The sequence below is a fragment of the Rhodnius prolixus genome, unplaced genomic scaffold (genome assembly GCF_049639745.1).
Source record: "Rhodnius prolixus isolate KJV_2025 unplaced genomic scaffold, Rpr scaffold_18, whole genome shotgun sequence".
In the NCBI taxonomy this organism is placed as follows: Eukaryota; Metazoa; Arthropoda; class Insecta; order Hemiptera; family Reduviidae; genus Rhodnius; species Rhodnius prolixus.
In genome coordinates this window covers 1,860,010-1,872,508 of record NW_027411636.1, presented here as the reverse complement: position 1 = coordinate 1,872,508, position 12,499 = coordinate 1,860,010, and the positions used below count along the sequence as shown (strand labels likewise).

General features: G+C 30.6%; 1 protein-coding gene across 4 annotated transcripts in view; it reads right to left on the bottom strand.

Moving 5' to 3' along the window:
* Window positions 1-214: 214 nt before the first annotated feature.
* Rlip (Ral interacting protein) overlaps window positions 215-12,499 on the bottom strand; it is a 48,282-nt gene continuing 35,997 nt past the window's right edge. For 2 of the 4 annotated variants that reach the window (XM_074143929.1, XM_074143927.1), the window contains exons 10-13: window positions 5,506-5,553; window positions 4,825-5,026; window positions 3,102-3,210; window positions 215-2,747 (exon numbers count right to left, since the gene is read on the bottom strand). In XM_074143929.1, the coding sequence (XP_074000030.1) occupies window positions 2,646-2,747; window positions 3,102-3,210; window positions 4,825-5,026; window positions 5,506-5,553 (461 nt within the window). In that variant the 3' untranslated portion in view covers window positions 215-2,645. The remainder of the gene's footprint in view (window positions 2,748-3,101; window positions 3,211-4,824; window positions 5,027-5,505; window positions 5,554-12,499) is intronic. The other 2 variants (XM_074143930.1, XM_074143928.1) reach the window with 1 other exon arrangement.

Genomic DNA, 12,499 nt, shown 5'->3' with positions numbered 1-12,499 from the left:
TAAAAACGTATATTCTGTAAGACTCAATGTAAAAATGAGACCTGAATATGAAGACGTGATGCTAAAAGTACATGTTTCTTCTTCAATTAATTTTCCAGTTCAAACAATAGCTGAACTGAAAATAACTTGAACATGCTATCCACAGCTAAAACAAATAAAAGAGGAATGTAAACAGTCTGGGGCTTATCTGCGACGGAAAAATTGAAAAAAACACACATTTTTTAAATATTTTTACTTTATAAATAATATTTACACACAAGCTTGAAATATAATAACATAAATTTATATTCATAATTTAATTATAATACATAAGTGGATATTTCAAAGCAATCCGCCTTTTTTTCCCTTTATTTCATTTGCAAAATAAATTTACATATATTTTTAAAAAATATATAAATATATAATAATAAAATACATACGATTAAGCTACATTTTCTTTACAAATATAATTTCAATAAAATAATTGAATTCATTTAAAAGTTCACTTTTTTTCTATCACATGAAACGTTAATGTTGAAGCATAAAAAGGTATTAAATTTCAAAAATTACACCATTTTACGATATTTATGTTGACAACAAATATAATTTTTCCATTTGTGGCTACAAAATGTATACTAGGTAATAATTATTTATGTATAATGTATTGATTTCTTGAATATCAGGGTATCAGGTTACCTGACTGTTACAACAGCTCGGTTAACTTTGCTCATGAAATGTTTAAAAACAATGGGATTTGCTTTTAGTACAGAATACGTACCTGCTTTGTAAATTTTGAGCCAATGAAGAGTGGGCGTTGAGTACCAAGGAGTACGTCAATAGCTATAATTCTAGCGGCTGTTCCAATAGAAATACTTATACCTAAAGAGGCCACTCTTGAAACTTTTAAGCTGACTTTTTAACTTTTTGACTAAGTTAACTTTTTGGCGAAGTAATTCCTAAGGGACAACGAGCAATATCCTGCGAACTGTTATTGAACAAAGAAAATGGCCAACATCCGAGATCCTCTCAAAGCCAAGACCAACCAAGTTCAGTAGAACACCAAAACATGCAGAACCCTTAAATACGAGCTAGTTTTCTTAAATGATATTTTTTTTTCTTTACAAAAAATGTTTCACAATTTACACTTTGAGTAACCCACATAATAACCATAATATAACCTCCTTTTTCACTCTTGTCAGCAAGTATAGTGTAAAACATAAATTTATTTTCCCTACACCAGGGCAGGAATATTAAAAAATATGCGTGCAACTGTGGATAAAACTGCGAAAAAATAAGATAACCGTAAGATAACTCTACTGTTGTATAAATTATAATTTAATAATTACGTTTTGAACAATTTTATGCTTAAATATTTAGTATTGAATCGTTTTTTAAATTATTAAGTTTAATTGTGATTTTTTTAAAGCCTGAAACCAATACTGTATCAAGATCTTTGAAGAACTGAACACTATTTGATGTGTATAACAATACATAAATCTCTTAGGGAGCGTTCCACTAAGCGTTCACAACGATCATGCTCACGACCGCGCGGTTTTGCCCGTTCCAATTGCTGGCGAGTGTTACAATCTAAAACTCAAGTGGAATGGACTATGGGGCGTTTCAACCGTTCATGTAAACATTACAAATGGCGACCTCGAAAATAAGTCAGAAGATTGAAGAGGTTGTTTTTTTAATTTTAACCCCGTTTATATGCAGTTTTTTTTCCGGCGCATCGACTGCTGAGGTCATTAGCACCCTTTATATGCAGTTATAATAAACTTTATTACTTATTGGTAAAGTTGACTTATATTATATTTTCGTGGAGTATTTATAAAATTTACGTTTAAATAAAATTAAAATGTCTTTTGTGGCAACAGTTGGATATTTATTAATGCAACGTAATGATGCTTTAGAAAGTTCTTCATCTAGTTCCGATGAAGAGTGGAATGCAATTTTACAAAATCGCAATGGTGAAAACTTAGGCCACGTATTATTAACTATCAAAGTGTAATTGATCGTTATTCAGTGATTTAGTTTTTAAAGGGATAAGTAATTTTTCATTTTATGATACTTTCATTTACATGATATAATTTTTTCGGTCGCCATCTTTGCTTTTAAAAATTGCGCCAAATTTCTGAACGCCCACTTCGACCCAGCTCTTAAGGTGGGGGGGGGGGGCGTTGTGAGCTTCGCGAGAGCAGAAAATAATAACGTCATTAGTGACGTTTTCACTACGACCACAACGACCGCGCGGTCGTCACGTTGAACGGCTGAAGGTACATTTTGATCGTTGTGAGCGCTTAGTGGAAAGCACCCTAAGAGATTTATGTATTGTTATACACATCAAATAGTGTTCAGTTCTTTTCAAAGATCTTGATACAGTATTGGTTTCAGGCTTTATAGACAAAAACAAAGACACTAAAATTAAACGCAAAGAAATTAATAAATACGCATGCAGAAGGCACTTATTGGATATTAATTAATAACTAGTAAAATAAAAAGATACCACTGTGTACTAAATAAATAAAAAATTAAATAACTCCTTACACAATGTAAGGATGAAATAAATATTCTGAACTGTAGCCACAAAATAGAATTCTGTTTCCAATATATATATATATGTGTGTGTGTGTGTGTGTGATGAAAGCGGAAGGCCCCCCCAACAATCAATTAGCTGCAGTCATCTTCAACAACTTTATCTGCACTCTTAGATCGATACAAGCATCACATTCAGCCGATATGCTTTCAATTAAAGATTTCTTCTGCAACTGCAAATTAGAATCATGAAAATTATTTAAAAATATTGCAATACTGGGGTGGGGGAACTAAGATGCTGATAAAATAATACTAATACGTGTGATACGTGATAAGAGCTCGACAAAAATCACACTCCTAACGCAGAGCATTTGAATGATACTACTAAGGGAACAGATTATTTTAGTTAGAAGCACGTTGAACTGGCCCAAGCCGGGGAATCCTGACGGCTTCAAATCCACTTAGATTTTCTCTTCCCAGGAGCTCTACAATTCATTGTCCAAGAGCCCAGCTTTGAGAAGACTCTAAGCGCTTAATGACTTTCTATGTAAATATGTTTAAATAAAAAATATTTTAAAAAAAATTACTTGTAATCTTTTTGTTTCCACTTTAGCATCCTGTTTCCTTTTCCATAAACCATTTTGTTCATTATTTGGGGGTTCGTTTTCATCTTCAGAACTGTCAGAGAATGTTCCCCTAAAACAGATTTAGGGTATTATAGATTTTTTTTTTTTATAACATATGTAAGACGTTTTTTTTTTAAAACAGATTTTATTATTCTGTAAAGAATAACTAAATTACTAGTTTATATGTCACCGTCCTCGTTAAACACTATGAAAACACTCTTCGTAAATGTAAACACTCTAAAGTGGCGCTAAATCTTCCCAGACTATAACCTAACATTCAGGTTGTGTCGCGTTGTCGTCAGCACCCTCTGATGGCAATTTTACACATAAAATTTGGGTTGATGCATAAATTCTGGCCATTTTGTTTCATGATTTATTTTGAAGTATTTTATTGACGATTAAGATATACAGTTGTATATAAAATTGTCGCCAGTACAATTATCTATATTAAGTGTGATTTAACCAATTAACTGTTTTGTTGGTGGAAAATGTGTCCCCTAAGTGCGTCGCACAAATTAAACCATTGACGAATATATTCGTCAAACCCAGAGTATGTTTGATATGAAATTGGGTTACTGCAATTATCCCCCGAGTAGGTCGCCGCAACATTACAGACTGGTATTTATACAAATGAATCCCTGATCACAGATGATAAAATACAAACAATTATGCAGGGAAATATTTTGGCAGATTAGTAGCCCACGACTTAGCAAGCAATTTGGATGATTGCTAAATCTTGAACCCCCGCACATGAGCCAAAAAAAAAAGCTTCGCCCCTTGAATACAGGTAAATAGGGAACAAAAGGATCCTCATCGCGTTTTTTTTTAGTACCAGGAGCGTCACTTACAGCATAGTCTAGCCCTAGCCTAACACAACTTGTGAATTCGCTATTGATTCAGTGATGACTAATAAAAGACAAGGATACATTTACGAAGACTAATTCATACTATATCTATCTATTAGTTCTATTTATTAAAAAATTATTTATTGAGGCCTCAAAATATTCCAAACTTCTTGCAGTTTACGAATATATTTTTAGTTTTAATTAAAATTTGCAAAATTAACCGCCGATGGCCACTAACTGAAAACGCATGACGAATATATACTCGTCATAACCCAAAAATTTTACACTTTTTTTCATGACGTCGATAAACAGTTAACTGGTTAAAAGTTTGCGTGATTGCAGCATCTGACAATATGGAATGTTAAGAGTTCACTTCAACTTCTCTCCGCCCAACGTCTAGCTTCTATTGGATTTTCTCTCCCATCGTGTGCTATTCAACTAATTCGTATAGATTACAGCAGAAGGAAAACCCTAATGTAGTGTTTAACCAATCAGAGAGGGCTTAACTGGAAAATTCTTTACATAAACAAATAGCATTCCAAATTTAACAAAATAATTCTGTGTGGAGCCACTTTTAGAGAAAAGAAATTATAAAAACTCAAAAACTTTTTCTTCAACTAGAAAACTTTTATTATAACAGTGATATATGTTTAGGCGGGGAAATGGTACAGTTACTTAGAAAAAAAAAAAAAGTGACATTTTTGACAGGAAATGACAAATTTTGCTTACGTAAAGCGTCACTTTCAGTTAACAGATTTCAAGGTCAAATCTTTAAAACAGCTGGCAGCGAAAAAAATAATATCAAATGGGTGAAAGTACAGTAAAAAAATTTTACTCACCAAGTATCAGGTATACCACCCAAACTGTGTATACTTTCTTTGATTCGTCTAACCTCATTTCGTTCATGTTCACAGTCAGCTTTCAATTTATTGATCACATTCATTAATTCTTCTGTTTCGAACAATGCTTTCTGCATTTTCTCCGCTTTTTCTGTGGTTTCTCTATTTATATCTTGTACTTCTAAAGATTCTGCGGTTGGTACTGAAATGGAAATAATAAAAAAAATTGTACATATGGTTTGCTCGTTCTAAAAATAGGCACATAACATTAAAAATACTCAATTCAGAGAGAGAAAAAAAGAAAATTAAAAAAATTGAAGAAATGAGTTTCAAATTTATTAATCTATAACCAATTTACTAAGAAAAAATGACTATTTTGAAACTTCTTTTAAAAAAGTGTTACTTTTAGGTTATAAAAGGAAGTAAGTTATTAGAGTATTTATCCTTATTGTATTATTTATACAATACGTTCATACAATTTAAGGTAGTAGCGGTTGCAGAAAATAAATTAATATTTAACAAGTGAGTTTAATATTTTTCATCGTGCAAAAATTTAATGATTTTTTTTGCTCACTTGCCAAATAAACATCGATCTTTAAAAAGCAAATATAATAATAATAATAATAATAAACAAATTAGGTTCACAACATCGATATGTAATAAAGCATGCTGAGTATTCACCCCTCAAATACAGCTGATTATTAGATTCTCTTGAAATACCAATCGCTTCTATTTGCAGGATTATTTTGGTTAATTTTTATTTTTTTTATAAACAAAAAGAACAGAAAAAAATGAATTAAAAAAGTAGAAATCTTTTCTATATATTTTTAATAACTGTATTGGTAAAATTTCAATTTCAAGGAGGAGAAAAAAAGGTTCAACTATAAGATGAGAGTGTTTCGTTATTTCATCGACATTTGGAAAAATAGATAATTATTTATCAAAATATTATTTACATTAGTTGTTTAATAATGCTCTCAGTGTGGCAAGTAAATAACTGAAGCGTAAGAACTACAGTGTTGGAGTCTACGAAAGGTTTAAGTATAGCGACCCTTTTGGAAAATGGACGGATAAAGGCCGACGGGAAAGTAATTACAGCATCAAAAAGCTACCAAATATTATCAAAATCTATCGAGTAGTTTTCCAGATAATTGAAGTTAAAGATTTTACTGTTTCAAACGAAACGAAACTTTAACTCTAAATATCTCGTTTCCTACTCCACAGATTTCTACGAAATTTTACACAATTATAGACAATATACGTCTCCATATACAGGTGAAATATTATCAAAATCTATCGAGTAGTTTTCCAGATAATTGAAGTTAAAGATTTTACTGTTTCAAACGAAACGAAACTTTAACTCTAAATATCTCGTTTCCTACTCCACAGATTTCTACGAAATTTTACACAATTATAGACAATATACGTCTCCATATACAGGTGAAATATTATCAAAATCTATCGTGTAGTTTTGCAGATATTTGAAGTTATAGATTTCACTGTTTCAAACGAAACGAAACTTCACACAATTATAGACAATATACGTCTCCATATACAGGTGAAATATTATCAAAATCTATCAAGTAGTTTTACAGATATTTGAAGTTAAAGATTTCACTGTTTCAAACGAAACGAAACTTCAACTCTAAATATCTCGTTTCCTACTCGACCGATTTCTACGAAATTTTACACAATATACGTCTCCATATACAGGTGAAATATTATCAAAATCTATCGAGTAGTTTTGCCGATATTTGAAGTTAAAGATTTCACTGTTTCAAACGAAACGAAACTTCAACTCTAAATATCTCGTTTCCTACTCGACAGATTTCTACGAAATTTTAGACAATTATAGACAATATACGTCTCCATATACAGGAGAAATATTATCAAAATCTATTGAGTAGTTTTGCAGATATTTGAAGTTAAAGATTTCACTGTTTCAAACGAAACGAAACTTCAACTCTAAATATCTCGTTTCCTACTCGACAGATTTCTACAAAATGTTACACAATTATAGACAATATACGTCTCCATATACAGGTGAAATATTATCAAAATCTATCGAGTAGTTTTGCAGATATTTGAAGTTAAAGATTTCACTGTTTCAAACGAAACGAAACTTCAACTCTAAATATCTCGTTTCCTACTCGACAGATTTCTACGAAATTTTTACACAATTATAGACAATATACGTCTCCATATACAGGTGAAATATTATCAAAATCTATCGAGTAGTTTTGCAGATATTTGAAGTTAAAGATTTCACAGTTTCAAACGAAACGAAACTTCAACTCTAAATATCTCGTTTCCTACTCCACAGATTTCTACGAAATTTTACACAATTATAGACAATATACGTCTCCATATAAAGGTGAAATATTATCAAAATCTATCGAGTAGTTTTTCAGATATTTGAAGTTAAAGATTCCACTGTTTCAAACGAAACGAAACTTCAACTCTAAATATCTCGTTTCCTACTCGACAGATTTCTACAAAATGTTACACAATTATAGACAATATACGTCTCCATATACAGGTGAAATATTATCAAAATCTATCGAGTAGTTTTGAAGATATTTGAAGTTAAAGATTTCACTGTTTCAAACGAAACGAAACATCAACTCTAAATATCTCGTTTCCTACTCCACAGATTTCTACAAAATTTTACACAATTATAGACAATATACGTCTCCATATACAGGTGAAATATTATCAAAATCTATCGAGTAGTTTTGCAGATATTTAAAGTTAAAGATTTCACAGTTTCAAACGAAACGAAACTTCAACTCTAAATATCTCGTTTCCTACTCGACAGATTTCTACGAAATTTTCCACAATTATAGACAATATACGCCTCCATATACAGGTGAAATATTATCAAAATCTATCGAGTAGTTTTCTCGATATTTGAAGTTAAAGATATCACTGTTTCAAACGAAACGAAACTTCAACTATAAATATCTCGGTTCCTACTCGACAGATTTCTATGAAATTTTACACAATTATAGACAATATACGCCTCCATATACAGGTGAAATATTATCAAAATCTAAAGAGTAGTTTTGCAGATATTTGAAGTTAAAGATTTCACTGTTTCAAACGAAACGAAACTTCACACAATTATAGACAATATACGTCTCCATGTGCAGGTGAAATAATATCAAAATCTATCGAGTAGTTTTGCAGATATTTGAAGTTAAATATTTCACTGTTTCAAACGAAACGAAACTTCAACTCTAAATATCTCGTTTCCTACACGACAGATTTCTACGAAATTTTACACAATTATAGACAATATACGTCTCCATATACAGGTGAAATATTATCAAAATCTATCGAGTAGTTTTGCAGATATTTGAAGTTAAATATTTCACTGTTTCAAACGAAACGAAACTTTAATTCTAAATATCTCGTTCCCTACTCGACAGATTTCTACGAAATTTTACACAATTATAGACAATATACGTCTCCGTATACAGGTGAAATATTATCAAAATCTATCGAGTAGTTTTGCAGATATTTGAAGTTAAAGATTTCACTGTTTCAAACGAAACGAAACTTCACACAATTACAGACAAAATAAGTCTCCATATACAAGTGAAATATTATCAAAATCTATCAAATAGTTTTCCAGATATTTGAAGTTAAAGATTTCACTGTTTCAAACGAAACGAAACTTCAACTCTAAATATCTCGTTTCCTACTCGACAGATTTCTACGAAATTTTACACAATTCTAGACAATGTACGTCTCCATATACAGGTGAAATATTATCAAAATCTATCGAGTAGTTTTCCAGATATTTGAAGTTAAAGATTTCACGGTTTCAAACGAAACGAAAGTTCAACTCTAAATATCTCGTTCCCTACTCGACAGATTTCTACGAAATTTTACACAATTATAGAGAATATACGTCTCCATATACAGGTGAAATATTATCAAAATCTATCGAGTAGTTTTGCAGATATTTGAAGTTAAAGATTTCACTGTTTCAAACGAAACGAAACTTTAACTCTATATATCTCGTTTCCTACTCGACAGATTTCTATGAAATGTTACACAATTATAGACAATATACGTCTCCATGTACAGGTGAAATATTATCAAAATCTATCGAGTAGTTTTCCAGATATTTGAAGTTAAAGATTTCACTGTTTCAAACGAAACGAAACTTCACACAATTATAGACAAAATAAGTCTCCATATACAAGTGAAATATTATCAAAATCTATGAAATAGTTTTCCAGATATTTGAAGTTAAAGATTTCACTGTTTCAAACGAAACGAAACTTTAATTCTAAATATCTCGTTCCCTATTCGATAGATTTCTACGAAATTTTACACAATTATAGATAATGTACGTCTACATATGCAGGTGAAATATTATCAAAATCTATCGAGTAGTTTTGCAGATATTTGAAGTTAAAGATTTCACTGTTTAAAACGGAACGAAACTTTACCTCTATATATATCGTTTCCTACTCGACAGATTTCTATGAAATGTTACACAATTATAGACAATATACGTCTCCATATACAGGTGAAATATTATCAAAATCTATCGAGTAGTTCTCCAGATATTTGAAGTTAAAGATTTCACTGTTTCAAACGAAACGAAAGTTCAACTCTAAATATCTCGTTCCCTACTCGACAGATTTCTACGAAATTTTACACAATTATAGACAATATACGTCTCCATATACAGGTGAAATATTATCAAAATCTATCGAGTAGTTTTGCAGATATTTGAAGTTAAAGATTTCACTGTTTCAAACGAAACGAAACTTCACACAATTACAGACAAAATAAGTCTCCATATACAAGTGAAATATTATCAAAATCTATCAAATAGTTTTCCAGATATTTGAAGTTAAAGATTTCACTGTTTGAAACGAAACGAAACTTCAACTCTAAATATCTCGTTTCCTACTCAACAGATTTCTACGAAATTTTACACAATTCTAGACAATGTACGTCTACATATACAGGTGAAATATTATCAAAATCTATCGAGTAGTTTTGCAGATATTTGAAGTTAAAGATTTCACTGTTTCAAACGAAACGAAAATTTAACTCTATATATCTCGTTTCCTACTCGACAGATTTCTATGAAATGTTACACAATTATAGACAATATACGTCTCCATATACAGGTGAAATATTATCAAAATCTATCGAGTAGTTTTCCAGATATTTGAAGTTAAAGATTTCACTGTTTCAAACGAAACGAAAGTTCAACTCGAAATATCTCGTTCCCTACTCGACAGATTTCTACGAAATTTTCCACAATTATAGACAATATACGCCTCCATATACAGGTGAAATATTATCAAAATCTATCGAGTAGTTTTCTCGATATTTGAAGTTAAAGATATCACTGTTTCAAACGAAACGAAACTTCAACTATAAATATCTCGGTTCCTACTCGACAGATTTCTATGAAATTTTACACAATTATAGACAATATACGCCTCCATATACAGGTGAAATATTATCAAAATCTAAAGAGTAGTTTTGCAGATATTTGAAGTTAAAGATTTCACTGTTTCAAACGAAACGAAACTTCACACAATTATAGACAATATACGTCTCCATGTACAGGTGAAATAATATCAAAATCTATCGAGTAGTTTTGCAGATATTTGAAGTTAAATATTTCACTGTTTCAAACGAAACGAAACTTCAACTCTAAATATCTCGTTTCCTACACGACAGATTTCTACGAAATTTTACACAATTATAGACAATATACGTCTCCATATACAGGTGAAATATTATCAAAATCTATCGAGTAGTTTTGCAGATATTTGAAGTTAAATATTTCACTGTTTCAAACGAAACGAAACTTTAATTCTAAATATCTCGTTCCCTACTCGACAGATTTCTACGAAATTTTACACAATTATAGACAATATACGTCTCCGTATACAGGTGAAATATTATCAAAATCTATCGAGTAGTTTTGCAGATATTTGAAGTTAAAGATTTCACTGTTTCAAACGAAACGAAACTTCACACAATTACAGACAAAATAAGTCTCCATATACAAGTGAAATATTATCAAAATCTATCAAATAGTTTTCCAGATATTTGAAGTTAAAGATTTCACTGTTTCAAACGAAACGAAACTTCAACTCTAAATATCTCGTTTCCTACTCGACAGATTTCTATGAAATGTTACACAATTATAGACAATATACGTCTCCATGTACAGGTGAAATAATATCAAAATCTATCGAGTAGTTTTCCAGATATTTGAAGTTAAAGATTTCACTGTTTCAAACGAAACGAAACTTCACACAATTATAGACAAAATAAGTCTCCATATACAAGTGAAATATTATCAAAATCTATGAAATAGTTTTCCAGATATTTGAAGTTAAAGATTTCACTGTTTCAAACGAAACGAAACTTTAATTCTAAATATCTCGTTCCCTATTCGATAGATTTCTACGAAATTTTACCCAATTATAGAAAATAAACGTCTCCATACACAGGTGAAATATTATCAAAATCTTTCGAGTAGTTTTCCAGATATTTAAAGTTAAAGATTTCACTGTTTCAAACGAAACGAAACTTCACACAATTACAGACAAAATAAGTCTCCATATACAAGTGAAATATTATCAAAATCTATCAAGTAGTTTTCCAGATATTTGAAGTTAAAGATTTCACTGTTTGAAACGAAACGAAACTTCAACTCTAAATATCTCGTTTCCTACTCGACAGATGTCTACGAAATTTTACACAATTATAGATAATGTACGTCTACATATGCAGGTGAAATATTATCAAAATCTCGAGTAGTTTTGCAGATATTTGAAGTTAAAGATTTCACTGTTTAAAACGGAACGAAACTTTACCTCTATATATATCGTTTCCTACTCGACAGATTTCTATGAAATGTTACACAATTATAGACAATATACGTCTCCATATACAGGTGAAATATTATCAAAATCTATCGAGTAGTTCTCCAGATATTTGAAGTTAAAGATTTCACAGTTTCAAACGAAACGAAAGTTCAACTCTAAATATCTCGTTCCCTACTCGACAGATTTCTACGAAATTTTACACAATTATAGACAATATACGTCTCCATATACAGGTGAAATATTATCAAAATCTATCGAGTAGTTTTGCAGATATTTGAAGTTAAAGATTTCACTGTTTCAAACGAAACGAAACTTTAATTCTAAATATCTCGTTCCCTACTCGACAGATTTCTACGAAATTTTACACAATTATAGACAATATACGTCTCCATATACAGGTGAAATATTATCAAAATCTATCGAGTAGTTTTCCAGATATTTGAAGTTAAAGATTTCACTGTTTCAAACGAAACGAAAGTTCAACTCGAAATATCTCGTTCCCTACTCGACAGATTTCTACGAAATTTTACACAATTATAGAGAATATACGTCTCCATATACAGGTGAAATATTATCAAAATCTATCGAGTAGTTTTGCAGATATTTGAAGTTAAAGATTTCACTGTTTCAAACGAAACGAAACTTTAACTCTATATATCTCGTTTCCTACTCGACAGATTTCTATGAAATGTTACACAATTATAGACAATATACGTCTCCATATACAGGTGAAATATTATCAAAATCTATCGAGTAGTTTTCCAGATATTTGAAGTTAAAGATTTCACTGTTTCAAA